The sequence below is a fragment of the Gasterosteus aculeatus genome, chromosome 1 (assembly GCF_964276395.1).
Source record: "Gasterosteus aculeatus chromosome 1, fGasAcu3.hap1.1, whole genome shotgun sequence".
Classification (NCBI taxonomy): Eukaryota; Metazoa; Chordata; class Actinopteri; order Perciformes; family Gasterosteidae; genus Gasterosteus; species Gasterosteus aculeatus.
The window spans coordinates 12862575-12888317 of NC_135688.1; the positions used below are offsets into that span (position 1 = coordinate 12862575).

General features: G+C 45.0%; 2 protein-coding genes across 4 annotated transcripts; one reads left to right on the plus strand and one right to left on the minus strand.

Moving 5' to 3' along the window:
• Nucleotides 1-212: 212 nt before the first annotated feature.
• Nucleotides 213-13029, minus strand: wdr81 (WD repeat domain 81). Its single transcript, XM_040179970.2, has 12 exons — nt 12747-13029; nt 11573-12080; nt 7369-10907; nt 7165-7272; nt 6853-7052; nt 6531-6712; nt 6118-6283; nt 5662-5827; nt 4739-5572; nt 4345-4490; nt 4062-4244; nt 213-1979 (listed from the first exon to the last, which is right to left on the minus strand). Exons 2-12 carry the CDS (start codon nt 11932-11934, stop codon nt 1653-1655), a joined length of 6213 nt encoding a protein of 2070 aa, XP_040035904.2. The 5' UTR covers nt 11935-12080; nt 12747-13029; the 3' UTR covers nt 213-1652.
• Nucleotides 13030-16186: 3157 nt separating this feature from the next.
• Nucleotides 16187-22702, plus strand: slc13a5b (solute carrier family 13 member 5b). 3 transcript variants are annotated; one of them, XM_078101757.1, is made up of 12 exons: nt 16190-16373; nt 17182-17310; nt 17401-17537; nt 17776-17996; nt 18084-18264; nt 18356-18478; nt 18594-18806; nt 18915-19021; nt 19106-19227; nt 19676-19837; nt 20893-21030; nt 21655-22702. In XM_078101757.1, the coding sequence occupies exons 1-12, from the start codon at nt 16275-16277 to the stop codon at nt 21778-21780; spliced, it is 1758 nt and encodes a 585-aa protein (XP_077957883.1). In that variant the 5' UTR covers nt 16190-16274; the 3' UTR covers nt 21781-22702. The 3 variants fall into 3 exon arrangements, with proteins under 3 accessions (XP_077956980.1, XP_040046225.2, XP_077957883.1); XM_078100854.1 differs by having other exon boundaries at nt 16187-16373; nt 17182-17537; XM_040190291.2 differs by having other exon boundaries at nt 16187-16373; nt 17776-18264.
• The last annotated feature ends 3041 nt before the right edge of the window (nt 22703-25743 follow it).

Here is a 25743-nt window from a genome sequence, read left to right on the forward strand (position 1 = left end):
AAATCTAGTAACTGATTCTTCTTATTGTGGCAAATAACTTATTCAAGACAGACGCATTTTACACATTTCAGCATTATAAAAAAATGATATCTCGGTCTGCAAACACAAGAGGGAACTTTTGTTCTCTTTGGAGCTCTAGAGCAGTAAACAAAGCTAGAAGTCAAAATGAATCAAGGGGAATCGCAACAAAAATGAAAGACAAACAAAAAACATGGAAGCAATCATTTTATTATTCCAGTTAATAAATAAGCGTTTTCCCAGGACTTTTCTTAAAATGTTCAAATAGCTGCAGCCGTTGCAACCAATTATCAATATGCAAGTACAAAGCTTCTTTTCAAAACAAGGTTTGTTCTTTTATGATCATTGAACTTTTACTTACAAAAAACACTAAATATCAAAAGGTGTGGTATACATGGCAGATTACAGAAAAGTAGACAAACTGCATTTTACAACATGAAAGCAATGAAATCATACAAAAGGAAGAGATTTGATTAAGCGACACCAACGTCCTTTGAAGACTCCGATTCATTAAGATCTTTGTGAGCATACAACTATACGGACATATGCATTAGCATTACACGCTAAAGAGTAAAGTAAAACAAATACTTATTTGATTACAACATGATCTCTCCATATAGATCTGCCGTTTAATATAAATGACTAAATATAAAACAGTGCATCTTGGCATTGACTGTTGTTTTTGTTAGCTATAGTAATGAGCAATCAGAAGGTAGTGAGTCTAATAAGTGACATAAGCAGTCAGAGTGGCACCTGCTTCGATACCTTCCCACTGGAACGTTGCTACAGGCTCTGACCGCTAAATCAAGAATCGCAAAACCTGGTTCAAGTAATTCATTAGTCGATAAAAAAAATAAAAAATAAAAAAACTGAGGGAGGATCTAAATGTCACGATTTAGGCCATACTTCTGCAGGAGGATAAAGGCTTTGCATCAGTAAGCGAGTTCTGTGAGCGTCGACAGTTGAAAGCGTCTCCACGCTGCACCAGGACCGCCGGCAGAGCAGCGGGTGTACTTTTATTGTTCATGGCGCACAAACAATCTGCTGAGAAACACGGAGTATTGCTAACACAAACAAGTGATTTGATCTACAAATACTGCATAGTTCAATCAGTGCATTTGGGTACTCATGGGTTCTAACAGTGAAGGAAATGAGAGTTGAGGTCAAAGTATTTTTTTTTTTTGGTGTTTTTTTATGCATCTATTTGGAAAGCGTAAACACTACATGAGAACTGTGTTAGGTTTCCCCTTTCCTGAGCGCGTCTTCTGATTAGTTCTGTTCAACAGAGTAACTGACCTAGTCAAAGGAATAAATGACCTGTCAAAATATGACGTTTCTATAATATAATTTCTATACATCTATAGGCTTTTTAAGAAAAACAAACAAACAGTGGATTTACTGTACATAGTGAATATCACACACGCATCGTTTTCGCTGTCAGATTCAGTGGCAACCGATGCCGTTATTTGTGCTTCTTCATACATAAAGCCATTTAAAGTACGTGCTCTACCAACACATTTGACCTCAAGCACAGGACAGGGGACAGAGAAAGCTCAGACACCTGGCTTCTTCAGGAATAAAGACACTCTCAGGGTCAACAAGTGTTTAGCATAGGCGCGAGCCGTTGATCCTGCCTAAGCCAGCAGCCGGATGGCGCCGTTCTCAGAGCCCAGCAGCAGCAGCCTCTTGGTGGGCAGGACCGCCAGACTGGTCAGAGTGCCGCGGAAGTTCTCCGAACTCAGCTTGGTGCTGCTGACGGGACTCAGGGAGATGTCTGCCATGGAGTACACCCCGATCTTGTTGGCCACCGTTCCGGTCACGATCTCGGAACCGTAAAGGTCAAAAGCGTGGATGGGGTCGGACTGCGACTTGTACTGGCGAAGAGGCTTGTGCTCCAGGTCTTTCCACACGGCGAGGGTGTGATCAGTGGAGGAGCTGACCACCAAGTTTCCTTCTGCAGCCTGAAAAGTTAAAGAAAAGAAGTCACTCACTGTTGATGTCCAATCCCAGAAATCGCAGACAGCTTACGTTTGCAAACATTTCTTTTTCAAGATTGTAAAGCAGGCATGCAGTTACAATTTCCTTGTAAACGCACTGAAATGAAAGAAAATATGTGAAAAGAATGATTTAACTAAATAGGATACTTGTTAAGTAGAGGCAGCTGAAACTGAAACATGTGCAATGGGATGATATATTCATGATACGTTGATTGTGTAAAGAAAATGAATTGAATGAATAATTTAATATCGTTTGCTCTTCATAAATTGCTAAAAAAAAAATGTGTTCCAATACAAAGATTTGTTTCTTAACAAAATGCAAGCTGAAAAGATGACAAAAATAACATTAAAATCAATGGTTTTGGTCAGAATAATCTTGTATTAAAACATATTTTAAAGTAAACTTTTCCATTTCCCAGACAGATGTGAAAACAGCTACTGATCGACACACACACACACACACACACACACACACACACACACACACACACACACACACACACACACACACACACACACACACACACACACACACACACACACACACACACACAATTGAAGGGGAAGTCTGAGTAATACGAATGTGCCAATGAGAACCCCCCAGATTTCTAATGACTAACCAGTGTCCATATTTGCCTAAACTTGTGCCTTTAAAACTAGAGATACAATCCTTGACCTAATTCGGGGTTAAATAAAGTTTGCTCATCCTTGCTTACTGTTGACAACAGACTTGCCGGGTACAACTTTCACCATCTCTGCACCACTTAGTATCACTACCTTGGGGGTAAAAAAAAAAAAGTCACTTGGCTGATCATCTTCTTGAGTATTTATCATGCAGGAGTACAGCCACACCTTCTGAATTGAAAGTGTGACGTGGTCACGGAATACTACAAGCTCGTATAACTATTGTCAGCAAATAGTTTGGGGACAGTACTGATTTCATGCAATAGGTCGCATTTTTACACCTATATGGTACTAAATGAAGACTGAATTTAAGTACAGGCTGAATGTCCATCCAACAGCAGTATTCATTTAAGGCAGATCCAAAAGTTTTAACCGTTTCCCACGAATCCCAATTGGGATTAACCGCCCACCTGATTCTGAGAGCTGATGCACCAAAACATACAAAGTACACACACTTCTCAGCTAGTGCCCCCATGTTGTTGCTCAAAAGCCATTTGGTAAAAGCACATTATACACTGGTTTGTACGTCTTAAATAAACAAATAATGAATGAGCTTCCTTACAGTAAAAGCCTACAGGCCTGTTGGATTTGATGGTACAAAGCTCATCCAACGCCCCCTTAAAGCTTTTCTTTTTTGGAAACCACACAGATGAGTAGCAAAGTAAGGCAGTCACTATAAAAGAAGGTGTTCACTTCTGTTTGGCCACAAGTTATTCTGACAGAAAACAAAGTGGGACGACGGCATAGCGAGTTACCGCCCATTTAAGTGACCCACTGAATCCCCGCAGAGTCCACCAGTCCACTTCTTGAGTCAACAACTTGACCGTTAATTCTACACGTCGCCCCCTTGTTGGAACGATAAGAAGTGGTGTAACAAAGGTCCACGCTGGTGTGTGGGCATTATTTGATTGTAGTATCCTCTTCCATAGCAAAAATATTGACTTGTTCTTCCTGAGAATTAGGAAATCCCTCCCAACCTAAACAATCATACTAATTTGGACTTTTACCTCTGTTGTTGCTTTCCTTCTTGCCCTTTTATCAAAAGTCTGCTGGGAATCCAACACTATACATTGTCCAAACCTATTTTTGAATGTGCCTTGCCACGTCGTCCTTCCTTCCAGTCTGCCCCATTTCTCTCTACGGTCTGCCATTCAAATGAAAGGCAAAGATACCAAAGTACAAAAAGAAATATACTTGGTCATTGCATACATTACTATTGCAGTCAACACCCACACCTTCATGGAATCAGGTTCAGTACCATCGGTACGTAATCTTCCAAAAAGCTGTTGACTACTGACAAAAATGTAACCCAGGAGGCGGCCCTATTCGGTTATACAGGCGCGAGGGAACGAAAAAGCATACCTTCATTTGGAGGATATCTCCCTCGTGCGCCGGCCAGCCCTTGAGAACAAGTCCAGTGCGTGCATCCAGCAGAACGATGAAGCCCGACGAGAAACCTGCAGCCACGGTGCGCCCTGAAGGGCTCACCGCCAGGTAGCGGATGAGCCCGGCACTCACGTTGTTGTATGCCAGTCGGAACTCATGCTGGGGAGATACGGGGAGATTTGTAACCGTCAAGTCAGGAATAACTCCGGAGCGGAGACATCCTTACCGCGGCGGTGGACGTCGCGCGGCGGATTGCTACCTGCAGGCCGGGCTTGCGAGGATCGATGAAGCGGAGGATAGAATCCGCACTGCCGAACACAACACTGCAGTGTGGCGCCGGCATGGTGGTGACCGCCGTGATGGGATTCTTTCCGTCCACGGCTTCATACGAGCGGATCTGTTTGCCTGAGGAAAAGAGATTGAGCGTGGTTACACGGAATAGATACGACTATTTCACCCCCCCCCCCCCCCCCACCCCTTTGCCTCAACACATTTAAGTGTCACACCCTCTAAATCAGCAGTCCCCAACCACCGGTACCGGTCCGCGGGCCACTTGCTAGCGGGACCGCTGTACTAAAAAACAAACTAAATAACAAACTTTATTTAAGATTATGATGCGAGGTACTAATAATGAGCCTCTTGTGGTCTCTTACCTGTGTACTGGTCCCACAGGTGCACCGTTCCATCGCAGCTGACGACCTCCTGCGAAGCCTCTAGCTGTCCGACGTAGAAGATGGACTTTCGATGGTCGTTGTACGTAACCCGGGGCTCCACCTCCTGCGTTCCATCGCCGTGGTTATAGAGGGGCCACAGCTTCACCGTCTTGTCTTTACTTCCAGAGAGGAAGTAATCCTCTCCAGCCAGCGGGGCCAAACACTTTGTGGTGCCCGAGTGACCCAGGAAGCTCTGCAGTCGTATCTGGTGGAAGTGGAAATGTGGATCCTGCTGGTTGAGGCCAATCTCGTACTGCCAGTAGGCCAGCCAGTTGCCCTGCAGGGAGCGGCCACTGCGAGGGAGCTCTTGCTTCAGTGCACTGTCCTCTGGAGTGGAGCCCTTCACCCAGGAGGAGGAGGAGGAAGAGACGGAAGCCGTGCCAAAGGATGGAGTGGTGAGGCTGGAGGCGGTGGTGGTGCTAGTGGTGCTGGTGGTGGCGTTGGTGTGGCTGGATCGTCCCCAAGAGTTGGCCAAACCCAGGTTCCGGCTACGGTCATATTCGTTGTCCTGGGACACTTGGATACGGTTTCCTACCAGGTGGCTCCCAAACGTGCCCGACTCCGGGAGGGCGTCTCCCGGTGAGGTGGACGAGGGTGCAGGGAATGGGTTGGAGCCGACAGGTCGGGCAAAACCAGAGGGGACGCCGGTGGAGGACGGGGCTGGCTCCACCTTGGACGTCTCTGAACTGCCCTGGTGCAAACTCTGGTGGTAGGACTGGGCTAACTGCCACACCAGCTCGTGGTTGGGAACCAGTTTCCGTATTGCCACGTCCCCTAAAGAAATCACAAAAAGAGGAACAGATTCTATGCCACTTGCTTATACCGACTATTTTGAATTTGGCAGGAGATGAGATGTGTCATACCTATGAGGCAGTAGAAGGGGATGTAGGAGGCATGGGCCATCTCGGCGTTGAATACAGTCTGTAGCTCCTCCAACACCGCCAACTCATATGTGACATTCGTCTCTTCAGGTGTGCAGACGTCCACGACCGTGACTTCTCCCACAACTCTGCAAGGAGCGCTGTCCAGCTACACCATAAATGATAAATCACCACATCGGTGAACTTTGAATTCTGTTTTAAAAAAACATAACATGAAGACACTTCTAAATGGTCGGTGAAGGGGAGAGCGACCACCCGTCCTCTCACACATGCATAAACTCGCTTTCTCTCCCTCGGTCTGTCACAGTTTGTATTCAAGGTTTCTGTCTCAAATTTATTCTCATCTGCCAACGTGCTGGTTGAAAGCTTTCCTGAAAAAAACCCAACATTATGGTTGTCAGTATTGATGCATGTGTGTGTGTGTGTGTGCGCGCATACCTGGGCCTTCAAAAAATGCAGCAGAGAGAAAACGGCGAAGAAGCGACGCAGAGTGTCAGCCATGTGCTGCTGCACCATCTCCCTCCCGATGCGCAGACAGATGAGAGCCATCAGGCTGAGTGTCTTGAGGCAGACGGCGGTGCGTGTCTGCACCCCGCTGGGGAACCTGAGCACAGCAGAACCAGCACAGAGCTAATGACAAAGCTATTGCAGCAGTATACTAACATATAACTCAAAAATGTTGAGCAAAATTAAACTTTCAAAACTATGAACAGTTGAATAAAAGGCAAATAAATTAACACAGTATTTTACAGTACTTCTACTTCCTAGTACTTCTATTCAACATGCTGTGTTTCAGTTACACCTCAACATACATCTAAAGTGTTGTGCATGATTGAATGTGTGTTTTTTACCCCATGCGAGGGGAGGTGAGCAAATCCAGCAGAGGGAGGAGCACATCCTGGTTGATCTTCATCAGCATGTCCATAAGTGTGGTATCAGAGAGAAAGACAATGATCTTCTGCGTAAGGGCAACAGCTCCAAGCAGACTTGCCTCCTTACGCGTGTTAAGACGCTGTGAAGAAGGTGGAGCAACCTGGATAAAAAAGAAAAACAACAACATATATTTGTAACCAACATATAAAAGTCTGCTGGTATAAATGTCATAAAAAAGAAAGAAAACAAGCCCAATGGCCAGAAGCAGTTTTGTACTGTGTTATTGTACATATCACTTACCAGATATCCGATATAAGGCAGGTACTGGTAAGTTAGCACAGGTTCTCCATAAAGCTGAGCTACGTAGATGAGACACTCCAACACGGGTCCGGCTGTCTGGTCACCAACAACCGGCTTCTTCTCATAAACGCTGCCCATTCCCACACTCTCCCGCCTGCTATCCTCAGATGCGACGGACACAAACTGATGTTTGTCGAGTCCTACAAGCAGAGAACATGATGAGGACCAGCGGTGAGGGAGTTGCCCTTACGGCTTTTCTCAGGGTGAGTGAGACAGTTAAACTGGTTTTATGAACACTCTGCAACAACGTACCGATGTAACAATTTGTGAGCAATCGCAGCAAATTCCTGGCGACGTATCGAGAAGTCACCGTAGGCCCAAGCGTTGCCGAAAGCCACCGGACCGTTTTGCAGACTGTATCTGTGTGCAGAGAAAATATTTAATTAACAACAAAAAAAAGCCATCAGTAATGTACTGGGTCCAAATAAATTACAGAAACCTTCATCATTCCCTCACCTAGAAGAATCTTTTGCTCTTTCTCCCCAGACTCGTCAGATGCATCATGGTCCTCCTCCTCCTGCTCTCCCACGATGCCTTTCTCAGTCTCTTCCGGTGCCATTGCGTTCACAAAGTCACCCTCCAGAGTGGCCGTTGTAGCTCCTGAAGCATCAGTGCAGCCAGAGAGAGTTAGCCCCGGTCCGGCAGTGGTAGGGTCCTCCATCCCCACCTCCTCCTCCTCCAGTTCTCCTCCCTCCTCTCCCTCACTTGCCTGTTTCAGGTCCTGGCTGCTGTTGGACGATTTGAGACTAGCTCGATCCCGCATTGAATCCCCATCGCCCAATGAGAGCTCACTTGTGCTGCTTTTGTCGCTTAGCTTCCCCACGCTCAGAGACTCCTGGTCCTGATCCCTGGAGGCAGAGTTCTGGCTCTGATGTTTCCCAGCAGCCGACCCCGCTGCATTGTTGACGTAGAACCCGTTCTGAAAGTCCTCCGCCTCTGACATGAACACTTGGTCATTGAGACTGACGCCAGAGGAGTAATCAACCATCCCAGTCTCCCCCACCCCGCCGACTCCTCCGCCGGCCCCGCTGCCACCTCCCATATTCGCGCTGACAGACCCGGAAGACGGCCGTCCCTCGCCACACTGAAAGTCCTCTTCCTCTTCTTCTCTAAGGTTACACGTGGCGTCCCGCAGCCCTTTGCAAGCCTCCCCGCTAGAGCCGGAGATGCAGCTCTCGAAGCCAGTGAGGACCTGCAGCACATGGGGGAGCAGGCTGGACAAAAAGGCCTGCAGGCCGAGCCTCACTATTAGCTGCAGGATGAAACAGTCCGTGTAGAGATAGAAGCGTCCACGCAGGCAGTGAGGGTTTTCATAAACGGTAACAAGTGGCTTCAGCAAGTACTTGTTCGCATTTCTGGGACCCAGCACTCGAGAGATGGGCTCGAAAAGGTACCAGGCAGCGTAGACCGCAGTGGACTCCTCGAGCATGAGGGCCAGAATGAAGGGTAATAGGATCTCGAGGCCCTCAGCCGTGATGTTCCCCCGCAACAGTGTCTCCAGCTGCTGCCACAGCTGGAAGACAACCTCTCTACCTTGAAGACTGCACGTGGTCTCCATGGTGGCGTGGTAGGAAAAGATAAAACTATGAAGAGGTGCAAAGTAGGGAGGGAAAGGAAAGGGCGAGATGATTGAGTTCAGTAGCTGGCAGGGATTCGGGGGAGGGAGACCATCCCAGATGGGTTCATATTTGAAAAGGAGTGGGCGGGGGCAATCTGGATCTTGCGTTTGTGCCGTTCCAGAGTGCTTCTCAATTAGCAGCAGCGTCTTTAGGGCGTAATGCAATGACAGCGGCACGTCCCGGAGGCTGGCCGAGCACAGCTTCATCACCGCCTGGAAACGCTGTCTCAGGGGGGTGCCGGGTTTCAGTCCCCTCAGCTTAGCGGGGTAGAACATCTCAGCGATGACGACGCCGAGGGCCTGCATGTCCCGTTGATAGAGCCGCGCGAGAGAGGGGAGCGATTCGGCGGTGACGCCGTCCCTCATGCAGTCAGGAAGCCCCACATCGGCGCGCAGACTCTTCACCAGGAAGTTGTTCAACCTCTCCAGCTCATCCAAAGGCTGCAGCGGGTGGAAGCCTTCGGGGAGGAGGATCTTCGCTTCCTCCGCATTGGTGCCAGACACCGTGCCCTCCGCGTGCCTTCTGTTGGTCGGCCCACCTCTCTGCAACATGGCACTCCGTAAACCAGAACCCACGGCGCCTGTGAATTCCCCGGGGAATGAACTCGGGGACTGCGATGCAATATGTCCTGTGTGCTCTCCTCCCATCTTTCCTCCAGCCGCACCGACGCCGGGCATCGGCACGGCGCAGGAAGCAGAGCCGGATGAGCCGGCAGACGCTAACGAGTCCAGAGCTTCCGTCCCTTGTTCCAGATCTTCATCCCGGTCTACCACGGTCCAGCCACTTGACTCGCACCCTGTTGACTCCGGCACCAGTCCATCCACAGAATCCGCTACGGCGTCGATTTGAGGGATGGTTAGCGAAGGCACATTAAGAGAAGCAAGGCCAAGGACTGGAGGTTCTGCTGGGGCGTACTGACATGGCGATAGGCGTGGTGGGTGGGGCTGGTCGAACAGCTGCACTACACCATAGGTGGTCAGATTGGTGTGGTTGTCAACCAAGTGCAGGCAGACGTTCTTGGCCTTGACAGCTTCTTTACCAGACAGCTTGTAGCCAAATGTGAGATCAATCCAGTGATGCAAGTATTGGGACACGTCTCTGCTCTCCAGAAGGCGCCGATGCACCTCAATAAACTCCGCGCACGACTTGCACCAGGAAGGCACTTCCAGGTCTGGCATGTCGGGGTGGATTGAGCGGAAAATGGAGGGATCTGTGTAGAACTCAGGAATGCACTCATCGGGGGTCCAGCTCTGCATGCGCTCCATGCTGGCTGGGTATTCGTTGGGCTCCCACTGGGAGCGAACGTGGCTGCACAACACCGACTTGGGCGTTTGTCGCGCTTTGTAGACGTAGTAGGTTATGTCTGAGAGAACGTCAGATATGTGATGAGGCACATGGAGATGGTCAGAAGGTCCAGCACCACCGGCACCTCCGGAGCCACCGAGGTCCCCACCTACACCACCTCCACCCACCCCATTACCCACTGCAGCGGCCAAAGCCTCTTTGGTCATCTCATATGTGAAGTCCAGCTGCTTATCCCCTTTGTTGAGCCTGAACTTTGACCTCCTGAGGTCTCGGAATTTTCCTAATGGCACAGTGAAATCAACCACCCATGGCAGCACTGGGTGATAATTAGGGTCACCTTCACGCCGTCCTGCTAACCTGTTCAGTTCCATCAGGTAGCGGAAGTTACTGACTCGCCCGTGGACCCAGTCCAGAACCAACTTCTTAAGCTCATCAAAGCAGTCTTTGCAAAGTCTTTTGTTCCCTTGGCTCACACATGACTTGCTCCTTGGCAGGACAGGTTTTGGCACTCGTTTGCCAGTAACATCGCTGTTTGCATCCCCTTCTGGACCCAGTTCCTCGTAATGGGCTAGGTTGAGCTTGAGACGGCTGCAGAGCTGCTCATCTACAGCTATGTCCATCAGTGAGAGCTCTCCACAAGACAGACCTGACGCATGACATCCCTGCAGGGCTATTAGTACCTGGTAGAGGATGAACAACACTTTGGCATGGCTGTTTGCGAGCTTGGCCGGGCTGAAGGAGATAATATCATGGAGCGAATACTGAGTGTAGGGTAGAATAACGTAGAGCATCTCCGCTGTCTCCAGCAGACAATCTGCAGGCAGAACGTTGGGACACGGATGCTCCGGCTGGGACTTGGAAAAGCACAATGGACCGGACATCAAGTTGTTTTCTTTCTCCTTCTCTTTAGCCGGGGAAAGAGATGGTGACATTCTGTCAGTTGAGATGAACGGTGAATTGAAGAGCTTCTGTAACGCCTGACGCACTGCATCCACAGCTGCAACATGCATCTGCTCATTGGCTCCTGAATAGGCTTGCACATGTTTAGAATGAGCATCACGCCACAGATTCCTGAAAAGGGGAAAAGACAAAAGGGCCGATTGATTGGAGGTTTACCATCTGAAATATATTCAATGGTTGCATTTATCATCCACCATTTCAATAATATAAACTTCACATGTGTTAAATGTCTTGTTAGCAGTTAAAGTTAAGAGATCCATCAGAATTAAATTGACAAAGTTAATCGTTCAAATGGACTTTCTGACCATAGAAACTTCCAAAAACTAAAAGCATGAGTGAACCTCTTTACATTATTAAGTGTGCACGATGAAGCAAAATATTGTCCTAACCAAAGAGGGGAGCAATCCAATTGGATGAAGCTCATCTAAATACAAAAACAAACCACATTCAATTTTGAACTTATAGGTATCCTGATAAAAGAATTTACACATGTGATATATAACATCATTACTTTTTTAGCAATTATTTACTATTAAATGTAAGAATTTAGTCAAAACAACGGATGGGTCATGCCAAAGGTCACGTTTTGCGTGATTCAAAGTACAATACCTGGAAATTGATCCATTTTACAAGCTAATTTTAGTTCTTTGGATGGCTGTAATTAAAATGTAAAAAAAATGTTTTAAAAAAATGTAAATGTGTGTCCGCACAAATGTAGGCTCAGATACATTTTAGAATATGAACAGAATAAAAGAATATCAAAGTGTGCATCCTACCTGACATTATGTTGCGACACATACTGCATGGTTTTGACATAAGAGTCTCCTGACGTGAACTCCGTCTGCTGATGGCACGGGTCCCTGGCCAACCTGTAGCCCAGCTTGCTTTTCCTCAGTCCCTGAATGCAGACTCGCGTCCAGCCGGGGGGCAACTTTGCCTGAGAACACTGAAGGAAGGTGCGGATTTCCGGCTCGCTGACACCATCAACGCGTGCACAGCGCATGAGCCTCATCTCCCTCAGGCTGGTCACCCAGCGCGTGGGAACGAGGGCGATGAGCTCCCTGGCACGGGGACCTGGGCCCTGCTGCCGCCGGTCAACCCCCAAGTCCTTCTCGACGGTGTCCATCAGCCAATCCATGGTGAGTTTACGATGCTTGTTAACAGTAGCAAAGTGTCCTGCTGCGTTCACCTCGCTGTCTCCCACGAGGATTCCTCTCAGACATTCATGAGGGACGATCTCAGAGTCACCAAGGGCAGAACTCGTCTCCCCTTCCACCGGTCCCTCTGTGGAAATGATCAAAATGGGCTCATCGTACAGTGCTTTAACGCTGGCATTGCTGCACAATGCTGTGATGACAGTAAAGGAGTGACGTGGTTGATTGTGCACCACTTCAAGTTTAGCCGCGCTCACATGACTGCCTCCTGCTCCCCACCATCGACACATGTTCTACGTCACACCCGAGTGACAACTAACGAATTAAACCGTTCAGTCTTACTTAACGTCAATGGCGAACTAGCCGCCGGCAACCAGAGGTGAATAACAGTTTGAATCGATTTTCTTGACGGGAGTCGGTGGACTGTTTGGAAGAGATAACTACCATCCAATAAAGTACTTTACTTAATACCAATTGTTTCTATCAAACGGCACATATCAAAGTGACTTAGCCAATGCGAGTTATATGTTTTGAAAAGGCCAAAGTGAGTTGGCAGCCTGAAGGAAGACGATCGGGAGAAGTTAACGTCAGCTAGCTGGCTAGCTTAACGTAACGTTAAAGAGTTTAACGAGATCCCACTAGAGCTAGCAAAAAGCCCCCATATAGCGTTAGGTTTCTTACCAAAACCAGTGACGCGGAGCTAATAAAGACCGGCTATACTGGTTAAACGTAACTCCAATGTTATTACAGGGCAGTGGCATTCAAAATCAGCGTTTCACATTTCGCTTCCTCTTACCGTTTGTGGCGGCTGACAGCTAGCTAGCATTAAGCTAACGGTTCAGGGGCGGTTTCGGCCATCGCGAAGTGGGACTAGAGAAACGTTATGAGACGAGAACAAACGCGCGGGGCGACGTTTACGTCCACCATGTTTTCCGATGCTTAATGAAGCGCGTTAGCGGACGGACGACAGTCGGTCGGATGCTGTTTCGTTCCGTGCTAGTTAGTTGTTGCCATGTTTTCGGAAGAGACACCTCACGTGACACAACACCGGCCCCCTCTCATGTGACTCCTGCTGCTGAGGCTGAGAGGCAGCGCCTCTTCCTCTTTGACGTATAAAGGCAGAGCTGCCATCCTTAGTTTGGCATTACTGCCATCCTCTGGAGTTATTCATGTGCTCCTGCAGTGTTCAGTTAACTGACTAAACATCCTCTTCCACCACTCACAGGTGTGCTCTGTAATCCTGCTCCCGTTTGCCCTCTCCTGTTTCTCACAATGGTAACCCTCTATTTTGGATTAAATGTTGATGTTCTCCTCTTTCATCCCGAGGGCCACTTCCCCAAATACCTGCAAATATGAATTTGATTAATACCAGAAATTGTTTTTGTGGCCACTTGATAAAGCAGAATAGTCAACTGTGCTACATATACTGTGACAAGATAGATGTATCGATGTAGGGGGGTTTAATTTAATTGTATTGGACTATATATCTAAGGTAACAGTGAGTTTGAAGAGTGAAGAAAGGGCTCCAATACATCTCATCTTCATGGCATAACAGATCAGATGAGTTAATGTACTAATAACACGGCCTGCCGTTAATTGTCTTTTAAGGTCCCATGAAATGATCCACCACATAGATATTTAGGCTTTTTATAGACGTTTTCCCAATTTGACAGTTCCTAAGGCTGCAGTTCCTGAGTCTGTATCGTAGTCAGACCCATTTCCACATGGGGGCGATGTGTGTGTACTTGCATGGAAGTCATTTGAAGTTAGACCCTTGATTTAACGTGAACGTGCAAATAAGGTTTATCAGAGACTGAATGGAACAGATGTGTTATCACTGTGCTCTATTTATCAGAAGAGAGTATATAAATATATATATATATCATGTATATTATGTATATATATATATGACAAAGTTAATCGTTCAAATGGATATATATATATATATATATATATATATATATATATATTATGTGCATATTCTTTGAGACGGCAAAAATAGCAGGCAAAACCGATTCAAATGAAAAAACAATTGATAAAATTATGGACAGAATCAAAGCAGTTATGTTCAAGGTCCAGACAGATTTTCTTGAAAATTTGTAAAAACAAGGCAGGAATTTTTAAACCCACTCTCTGTTGTAAACTCACAAACACAGGTACACAAATTTCAAGCTTCTCTCATCTCAGCATACCACCCATGCAGCATAGTTACTGTCAGTACTTTGACGGACAAAATACAGCCAAAGAACAGGACATTCCTTGGCTTAGCATTATGTTCTCATCTTATCTCTGCTTTTCGTCTAATAGTAGTGCCAGGCAGAATGGGTTTCATGCCCCAAAGTACGCTGGTATTCTTCACAAATGACCTATACTTGCAATAAATTAAAAGAAGGATGACCAAAGACGCATAATGTATTGCATGTCAATACTTAATATCCTTGCTATTCATAGTATTGATACTTTTGCATCATAAATACATTGTTTTATTTGTTGATCATTGTCAAAATCTGGAGAGAAGTTGTTACTGCTGTAAACAGGGTTGTATTTTCTGTGGGTCTGATGGTCTTTTAGTGATTTGGATTTTTAGAATGACAGATTTCAATCAAAATCAAAGCGGCCATTGTTTTTTGGTTGGGATGGTGCAGTCAGATGTCACTTTATCTCAGAACATATCTAGCTATTCCTTACTTCTTCATACAAATTGAATTGGTGACACAAAAACATTTAGAAAACCCTAAAATATATATATGTATACATATAATACATTTGTGCTGGTATTCTTACGTACATGACCAATTTGACCTGCCAAAAAGATCAGAATAAAATTCTGAAATGGCAATCTGAGGTGGCACAAGTGGCAAGATTTTTCTTCTTTCTACCAGAAAGCCTTCAAGCTATTAGTTAAGCAGCACCACAAAAACAAGAATCCTTTCTGTCGGGGGGCTAGTAAATACCGGAATGTTGACCAAAGAGAACGATGCATCTCTTGCCAAGAAATGAAAAACCGACCAAGACGGAAATACAGAAATCCACATGACTCTAATGTTGAAATACAGAGTTGCTGATAAAGCAATCATTCATTTATAGGTCATTTCAATACATTTGAGAAAGTCAGTCTTTCCTTTGGCATCATGAGGGGGAAATACATTATGTGGCAGAACATGATTTTACCAAATGCACACAAATCTCGCAAATCATCGCCTGTCTGATCATTCAAGTCATTTGGCTAGAAATGTACTCTGTAAGTATCTGATAAAAGTTTCCATTATTTGATCGATACACACAAAAAAAGTCAATCTCACCAGCCGGATGATATTTCTGCAGAAGTGGTGCATTTTGCAAACATCCCCAAAATAGTTCAACTTCACATTATTTACTAGTGTGACTTTCACATGAGTGTAACTTTCACGTTAGTGTGACTTTCACTCTTTCGCAGGTTAGTAGCCTGATGTTAAGTCTGATAGAAAAGAACAAATTCACCGTGATATGTTTATGTGTTGTGGGAGAAACAGACAGTTTTTCTTTTCTCGTGAAGAGTAGATGTGCTGATGTATTCAGGTCAACAGAAACACACAGAAGAACCTGTTTTTACTTAATTTAGTGCACAGTATACAAGTCACTTGGTTTGACAGCTCCTTGGTTGCAACACATTTTTAAGGTGGGGGCTCTGAGCGCCGAGGCAACAACATGCTGAGGAGACCGTCAGCTTATCTCGCAGAAACAGTTGGAATACACGAGTACTCGTGTGTGTCTTGTGTGTTTAGGTTACATAATGGAACGTGTATACATAGACCTGGCTATATGTTTAAGCCTTACTTGCATCATGCCAGTATTTGAAACAACACCAGTCAGAAGTCTGGGAATGACAAGGTGTGTCCAAACTATTGACTGGTACTGTACATCTTCCAAGCAATGAATCAAATACCCCCCCCCCATTCAAACATGAATCAGAAACCAACACAATTGGTGCCCGCAGAGGCTCTTTATCCGCCACGACGGCTTTTCACTTCGCACATGATCCGATCCCCACGATGATATAAGACAGCACCTGTCGGTATGAAGGAACCTCGGGTTCTGGGACTATTTTATCAACAGTTGATGCTGATTATTTTGTGTTCATTGGTAGAATAGCCAATCAGTCAGAGGTCCTTTGTCCACCTCTCCCTCCCTCCCTCCTTCCCTGCCTCTCCCTCCCTCCCTCCCTCGCTCTTTCCTTCATGCACTGTTGCACTACCCCTCTGCCCCGTCTCCCTCCTCCTCTCGTCCACTAGTCAAAAGCGCGATCCATGGTGCGAAAGCCTCCTTTTCTCCGTGTTCCCGCAGGATGGCATTCTTCAAATATCTGCGCTCCGTTAAGAATGAGCTCATCCTCTTCTCCGCGCCGTTCCTCCTCCTTCCACTGCCTCTAGTGATCGGCACATCGGTATGTAACGCAATGCGGTTAAATGTTTAACGTTTGATAAATTGTCCAAAAAAAAGTGGATAAACGCGACAACTCCCGGGGATCCTTTCACCAAATAATGGCAGTGTTGTATAACACTTGGCAAAAGCACCCGGCTACTCCAATCCGCTCCCTTTTAATTTAGCGCAATTAAGGAGACGTTCCGCTGCGCGTGCACGCCGTTTTAAAACAAGTAAATTCATCCGAAAACTTCCCCTCCTGCAGATTCAGTTTCAATGACTGAATCAGATTCGCAGTCTCTCTCTCTCTCTCTCTCTCTCTCTCTCTCTCTCTCTCTCTCTCTCTTTGCACCTGTTGATGCACTTGCACTTGGAGGCAAATTGCATGAGAACTGTCCGGTGTTGCCCGGGGCAGGGGCACTGTGAAGTCTTGTTATTTTAACTCTTTGCTGTTATCATGAAGGGTTCATGTGCAGCGTGGGAACACACAGTGTGATCTGTCCACGTTGCGGGGACATGCGTTGTGATGGGGAGGGGGGCAAGAACTGAAAATGCATTATCTGAGCTGTCGTAATGATACTGCAGAACATTGAAACATAAAACGATGAATATGACTTGTTCTAATAACCGAAAGAGTGTTTGCCTCGGAAGTTCACATGTAGGTGAACAGAAACACTGGAAAAAAAGAGAATTATCTTTGACCTTTGAGACACAACAACGTCCCATTAAAACTGATGTAACACTCGCTGACCCCTGACGCTTTTTTTGGACTTTACAACTCTTTGTGTTTGTGCATTTTCCGGCGATGTCATCACATGTCCTTTACGCAGGAAGCCAAATGTGCCTATGTGATAATCCTGATGGCGGTGTACTGGTGCACAGAGGTCCTACCACTGGCCGTGACAGCTCTGCTCCCGGCCATCCTTTTCCCGGCGTTCGGCATCATGCAATCCAAAGATGTGAGTGAAAATAACTGCAGCAGGGTGTCAAACCAGTCTCCGTGGGGATGGGTTTTCTTTTCATGCGCCTCTCCCGTCGGTTTGACCCAGGTGTGTATGCAGTACCTGAAAGACACCAACATGTTGTTTGTGGGGGGACTGTTGGTCGCAGTAGCTGTGGAGCACTGGAATCTGCACAAGCGCATCGCCTTGCGGGTGCTGCTCCTGGTTGGTGTGCGACCAGCGCTGTGAGTAGCTCAAATGCTCTCACGACATTTCCAAAGCATATCTAATCAACAATCAAATGAAAGGACCTCATATACAGTCAATAAGGAAACTATGTTCAGGTTGGTTATGGGCATCATAAAGTTATTCTACTCTTTATTGTTGATCGTTGTAAAGCCGCCTGGGAGACCTCTTCCGTTCCAAGGCCACGAAAGGTGTCAATATTTTTTGCCTTGTTTTGTTTTTCATCTTCCCGGGCAGTTTGATGTTGGGCTTCATGGGTGTGACGGCCTTCTTGTCCATGTGGATCAGTAACACAGCTACCACAGCCATGATGGTGCCCATTGTCCAAGCGGTGCTGCAGCAGCTCAACACCAGTGAGGAAGAGATACCTCAGATCCTCAGCTCCGCGGAGCAGGTCCAGACCCCGGAGGCCGACGGTAAACAGCCTCCACAGACAGAGAAACCGAGTGAGGGCCAAGGTAAGCCATGCGTTCCGATTGCCCACCGCACCACTTGTAAAACAAGTTCATTTGTCGCTCTTTTCATAAGTGACCCTTTCTTTGAAGGCCCACTGGTGGTGACTTTCTTGGATGAGACAGTTGAGGCAGCTATGCAAAAAGAGGCAGCAGAAAAGCGGAAAATGTGTAAAGGGATGACCCTGTGTATTTGTTACGCTGCCAGCATCGGAGGCACCGCCACACTGACAGGAACGGGTCCCAATCTGGTGCTCAAGGGCCAGATGAACCAGTGAGTGCTTTTCTTTTAAAGCTTTTTTTAGTCAGTTTTCTATTAGTGTTCTATCAAATGTTCTATTAAAATAAAACTGTTTTTGTTTTAGGCTGTTTCCTGAAAACGGGGATGTGATTAACTTTGCCTCCTGGTTTGGCTTTGCCTTCCCTAACATGATCCTCATGCTCACCCTGGCCTGGCTCTGGCTGCAGTTTGTCTTCATGGGATTCAAGTGGGTTTGGTGACGGTCAAAGCCTAATTACAGTGACACGGACTTCAACATCAAAAAAGTCTTCCTGCGTAAGGAGCGTGATTGATTGTGACGGTTTTCTTTGCGATCCCTCTAGCTTCAAGAAGACGTGGGGCTGTGGGGCCGTGAAGACAGAGAAGGACATCGCTGCCTATAATGTGATCCGCGAAGAGCACCGCCGGCTGGGGCCCATGTCCTTCGGAGAGATCAGCGTCCTCGGCGTCTTCGTTCTGCTCGTGGTGATGTGGTTCACGCGGGAGCCGGGCTTTGTCGACGGCTGGGCGTCACATATCTTCAACTCCAAAGCAGAGTTTGTATTTAATGATAACAAACTCATTCGTCAATCTAGTTTAGGACTTTTGTATTGTTTGCTTTAAAGACACTTTCTAAGATTGTTTATTCTCTCAACACTTCTTAGGTATGTGACAGATGCCACAGTGGCAATCTTCATTGCCGCCCTTCTCTTTATCCTTCCCTCTAAACCGCCACGATTCTGCTCGTGGAGGACTCACAGTTTTGACACAGGTGAGCCATCTTTCTGGATATATTTAGTATTATGCAGCTATATCAAAGTCTTGAATTTGATATTGATTTTTTTCTTTTTTTAAGTACCCCATCAAACTGTTGGCCCAACTCCACCTCTGCTCACCTGGAAAGTTGCACAAAAGAAGCTACCGTGGGGCATCGTGCTTCTTCTGGGCGGAGGTTTTGCTCTGGCCAAGGGCAGTGAAGTAAGTGTGGGCTTATTTTCGAGTTATCAAAGAATTGACATAATGTAAAAGCCTCTCTGAATTTGTTGTCGATTCCCACCTTTGATCCCTATGGCCTTCCTATACGTAAGGGATTCACAGGGAACGATGCAGCATGTAATCCAGCCTGTTTCCATTACTATCCAAATAAGCCTCATTATTTATGTTGTAGCCTCCTAATGCTGTTTTAGGTCAAAGCTATGCTAACATCTTACTGGTGCTAGATCAAATGTTCCTGGATTGTTTTGCTTTGGTTAGACTCATTTCTGCCACAAATAGCCCTGAATAATATTTCAAAGGATGCTCTACAAGAAGAGCCAACCCGAAACAGAGTTTAATGACGGTAAATTAGCAAATGTCGACCCAGATGTATATGAAACATGTACTTTCCCAGAAATATGCTCATGTTTTTATATTTTTCTCTCTTTAGGAATCAGGACTCTCAAAGTGGATAGGAGATCAAATGACTCCCTTGCAAAGCATCCCTCCCTGGGCAATTGCTATCATCTTATGCCTGCTGATTGCTACCTTCACTGAGTGCACCAGTAATGTGGCCACTGCTACGCTCTTCCTACCTGTCTTAGCCTCAATGGTACGTTCTCAGGAAGACGGTGGGATGTTGTTTGTTTGCTTTTTAAAGCAGAGGCTTTCAGGGTCTCACTCTGCAGGAGAGAGTTTGTTACGTTTGAACACACTGGCTCAATTATGTGAAATGCTACGTGTTAATTTCTTTTGAAACGATTTCCTCATTTGGAGACCTGCATTGAAGCGACTCCCACTCTGAGCCGTTTCGGCCTATTTCTTTCCTCATTTGGTCACCCATCGAGTTGGTCATTCTGGCTGAATGTGTTTGGTCCCCTTCCCCAGGCCCCTCCTCCTATTAATGAGCCTGCCAAACACACCAATGCAGCCCAGTGGCTTGTAGCAGGGCCCGCCCCGCTGCTGCTGAAGAATGGCATCACTGTGCACCGCTAGTCCAACACTCGAGAGAACGCCGTGGCTGGGTTACCAAAGCCGCTGCCAAGCTGGGGTATTAAGATAGATCTTTGTTGAGGGCGAAGCCCAGTAGGGCAGACGGGGGGGCGTCCAACTCCTGTGTGATAGCAGAGATAGAAAAAGTGAGGAGATGACACTTTCTGGTAATCATGGCTTGTGTAATGTCACTTCATGTGTCATCCCGTCAGGCTAATTTGATTCGATCAAAAGCTTTCAGACGCGACAATGTGCTGTCATTGTTGTTACCTGATATACAGCCTGTATTTCTTAGAAGACTAACTATACGGTTTTTTTTTTCACCTTTTCCTTATTTTGAATGCCAGAATTGACTGTGCACGTTTAGGCTACTGTGCCGCAGCAAATGTAATTCAGAAGCAAATTACACAAAGTGATGTTTGCTGCATCTTCGTTGTGCTTCATTATCGTTGCACACGTAGAGCGCCTCTAGTCTAGATATCACGACTCAGCTCCGAGCTCGCAGGAATGACATCCTAATTACACCCACCGCATGAGAGTTCTCACTCTGCACAGAATTGCACACATTTACCTCTGAATTATAAGTCAGTGTTCGCGGTTGCAGAAAGATAGCTGAATGGAGGATTTTGTGATGACGGCTCTTTTCATCCCTGTCGTTCTGTGTGATTATTGCAGTCTCAGTCTATTGGAATCAACCCTCTGTACGTCATGGTGCCTTGTACCCTGAGTGCCTCTTTTGCCTTCATGCTGCCTGTTGCTACGCCCCCGAATGCTATAGTCTTCTCTTATGGATACCTCAAGGTTGCTGACATGGTGAGTATGGCAGCGGTTTGTTGTGTTGGTTCACTAAATGAGATCTTGAACATGCAAAGTTGTCAGTTTAGGGGGACTGTGGCAAATGTAAGGATATCATTTTGATAAAAACGCCTTTTGGCTTTACTGCCAAAAAGTCTTCTCAAGGTGTGAAATGTGGGCGCCGGACCGTTTGCTCAGTCTGCGTTGCCGTGCGTCATAAACACCTGGATGCGAACATTTGTTTCCTCAAGCTGAAATCATATCATAATGTCAGTTTGCAATTGATTGTTGATTTTGTCTCGACACACGTTTATCTGCTAGTGGTAAATGTGAAGATGCAGCAGGAAAATTTGACTTGTTTCACTTGTCATTGGGAAAATATAGTTTGGCAAATAACCCCCTAAAAAAGACATATATATATATATATATATATACATATAGCGTGTTTAGTAGTGTGGTTCTGATGTCCAGGTTCTCTTTATGCTAAGCTAAGCTAACCAGCTTCTGGCTGTATACCTTCCTATTTAATGGAATTACACAAGGATGGTGTCGATCTAATCTAACTCAGAAAGAAAGTGAATAAGCGTTAACAAGCTTATTTTCTCAAAAGATGTCTGAACTGTTGCTCTTCTTCTCCATCAGGCCAGGACAGGAATAGTCATGAACATCATTGGCATCCTTTGTATCACACTGGCCATCAATAGCTGGGGAAAGGCCATGTTTGACCTGGAATCCTTCCCTGCCTGGGCCAACGGGACCGGGGTGTGAGCCTGGTGCTGCCACGGGAGTGGATCCTCGCACACCTTGCCCTCCTCATCCACAGGTGCCAGACAAAGACCTCTGGTGGGAGCGACGGCACAGGACCACACAGTGTGCGCGTCCAATTGCTGGTGAAATACTAGACCCTCAAGGCTTGTTTTGACAGCTGAGACTTGCTTGTGAAAGAAAGTGGTGAGGAATATGAAGAGGAATTACATTAAAAAGCTTTCTTTATTTACATTATATCGTAATTAAGTTACAGTTATACTCAAATTTATGCTATAACATAGTGTCCTAGAAATCACACTGTGGGTATTTATACCCTCAAATAGTGAAATAAGGGACGGCTATTTCTAAGGCAAGATAAGTTTATTTGCATATTCAGCAACAAGGCAGATAAATCATTAATCATTAAAAGCATCGGGACAAAATGCAAAAGAATTACCCTTATTTATGACAAAAAAAGGATCAAAACAAATATTAAACAGACAAGATATAATATGCATAAGATAAAGTATTAAACTCTGTTTATTACATTCTTGTTTTCATACAGTGAAGGTTTTTCTTTTTTTTTCTTCATTTTAACATGTAACAACATCTAAATAGCAATAAGCCATGTGGTACAAGAAGGTATCTTTGCACACTCACTCAAGTCATGCACAATATTGAGGAAGACATTTGACATTTGACATTGACATTTGTGAGGAAAATGTTTTTTTTATTTTTTATAACAGATTAAACTACATATGAAATAGCCCTATCTCAACCAACACTATTTTATTCGTTAATATATCAGTATAGTCATTGACATTAATATAACACTGACGAGGGCAATTAAGCTGCTTATTCAGTACTTTTACCGTTTGATACATTTTTGTATCAAAAATCTGTACTTTCACTGAAAAAAAACAAAATAAAAAGTTGAATTCTAGACTGATTGACTGTTTTTACATTATGTTGTTGCTATTTCTCCCAGTGCTAGTTAAACCGCCATCACATATGTGTTACATATGTGTCACATATATGTGCAAGAATATATTTTTTAATAGATTTAAGATAACAAATGGTTGGTTTTGGTAATAAAGTATTTATATATAATGGGCTAATATGAACAGTAGGACAGAAAATTGAAGTTTGATACTGACAGGGAAATGCTATAGCTACTTAAAGCCAAATTATCTTTTTATTTTCATGGTAGAAATTGACTAAATAAGGAGAGGAGCTTAAACTATTTCACCTTACATCTTAAACGCTGTTATGCTTTTTGTAAACATGTACTTTGGACAATATCAGGATGCAGTGAATTATCACTACAATGCAAGAAACATATGGGCCTTGTACACTCGCACTGAGTTGCAATAAAGTGGTATTTAAGTTACGTATTTTCCTCTTAGTTTTCAAGAGTAGCATGGAAATGAGTAATGATTAATGAAGCGTATTCTTTGCCTAAGTAGCCGGTGGATGAAAGTCATAATGTTAAATTGACCTTTGACAAACTAAAAAATAAAAGAAGTTTTAATACAGTGCGTTTTCAAGTGTGTTCCTCGTTGCGTTGCCTCCACACACAGTGCTACAAAACGTAATTTATTTTCCATATTCAATGCTATTTAGTGAGTTATCCATGCACACAATATTTTTAAAATACCACTGATTTGACAATTTCCACTCAGAGTTTGGCCTTTTCACCAAACCAAAGAGTCTAATGAAGCCAGTGGAAACAAAACTGCTGAGTCCATAACAAAACAATCCCGCTTTCCTCACCGGTCGTCTCTTTCTCAACTACGCCTGACTATTAGCTGCTCCGCGCCTCTCGCTTAGTGACCTCTCGTCTCGCGCATGAAGCTGATTTAATCCTGTAAACACAGGGCGCAAAGCCGCATAACTCCTGCACTGAAAGGCCACACCTAATACGTGAAGGAAGGAGCTCTGTGTCATTGTCCTCTTGCCGAGACGTTGCGTGAGACAAGGGTCAAGGTGGTCATATTGTCCGGCGTCATAAACATTATGAGCTCTAAGAAGACATTTCATATGTCTGCATTTCAATACCACAAAGCACTTTATTACAAGCCTAACCACTATCACCATGATGAGGACAGTGTTTTACAGCAAAACAAAAGACCATCAATCCTGTGACTTTGCATACGCGGCTGCTGCTAACCGTGTTGGTGGTATCGCGTGAAAGAGGAAAACATGTTGTACTGCAGCAAAGGTTGCAGGGGGGGTAGAAGAGAGGATCACAACAACGTTTTGACCTCAGTTCTGTCGGACAATTAAAATGTTAGACGGTTTGAAAGTGGTTAACAAGCGGTTGGGTGCCTTTAGATCACTATGATCTTGGGTCCCAATTGGGGGAAAAGCTCATGTAATTACAGTGCGTTTCTCTTCCTTTGCTGCCTCTCAGCCACCCACTCATTATCCAATTGAAAAACCCTTCCTCACGTATCACTGCCTCCATTAGTGCTCATATATACACGCAAGGCTTCAGATATTGAACATTCAAGGTGTTCTATTTGCTAGGGTTTTATGCGCATCCACCAACATGTCACATAGAGGCATCAGTGCAAAATTGAGTTAGGTTTGGGTTTGTTTGTCTCTTCTACATTTGGAGGACTTGCTAATTCGAAGGTAACACACTTTCTATTTGCAGGTGATTATAAAGCAATGCAAACAAACAGATCCTTTCATTTCAAATATATTCTATCATATTCTATTTCCACGAAAAGATTCCTTTTAAGCGCTACAAACTGTTTCTTGTACAATGTATTAAACTGAGCCTTCACAGAAGTGAAGTAAGAGGACAAATTCTTCAGGCACATATGAGCTCAAAAAGCTGATTTTGTGACTTATCAACCCAATGAATTTGAGAGCATTTTTCGGATGGGAAGTATTTTTAAAGCCACACTGGCCTTCCAGCTTTTCTATATCAGTTACACACGAAGACAATATGCAGCCTGTTTGATACAATCAATCCTTCCTGCTACATAAAGACTTGTTTGTAGAGATGGTTTTCGGTTTGCAACGTATCCAGTTAACTCGTGGACAAGAGCCCGGGCCAGAACTTAAAAGATCCAGAAGAGGACAGAGGGCCTTTCTTTGTACTCTTTGGGTATATCCTTACCATGAAGTGCATCCAGAACCCTTCCCTTCACAGGGAACACAGCCCTCTTAGACACTTGTTTTGCGGCTACCACACATGTTCAAAAAAGGGATCGAGATGTACTCATCAGACTGTATGACCACATTTCATGTATTCTTTCCACCACTTTAATTGGAAATATGGCATTTTTAGGTGTAATAACAGGCTAAAGTGATGCAACCCTACAATTGTCTTCCTCTCTGAAGTTTTCAATAGTCAGTTCAAACAGTACAGACAGTTTCATCAAAACAGTTTTGAATTCATATAAGTAGCTAACTGATTTGAGGTTGCATGTATTTTTATTCTTCCGTGTAAATTAGAGCACATTTAGGTGACCAAAGAGCACGTGCTTGCATACCATGCATACCTTCTTAAACCTGGATCTTTTTGATTGTTTTCATGCCGCGGTGGCCACAAAAACGGACAACTGAGTCCACCAGATGACGTCATAGTGAATCACAGGGTTTTTCATCAGGGGTCCGCCTTGTGTGGAACCGTCATTTACAGGACAGTACATTTGTGGATTTAGAATCTGGCTTGAACTTGTCGTCCTAAGAACGTACAAAAACCCTTTGTGTGCGACTGTGCGTGCAAAAGACATTTTGAAGACCAATTACATTTATTTACATGGCAGATGCTAATCAGCAGTGACATTGATCTCCCCTTAGCTTATTTCCGAGCCCCCCTTCAATTAGATAATGGGGTTTTTGTCTAGCACTATGAAATTCCGTGGATTCAACTTTTTGAGACCGCTTTTGAGAACCCTTGAGAATAAAGTACAATAATAGGTGATTATGCAGTCATTTGATGGAACTTGTTTGTAATGCCTGCTGACT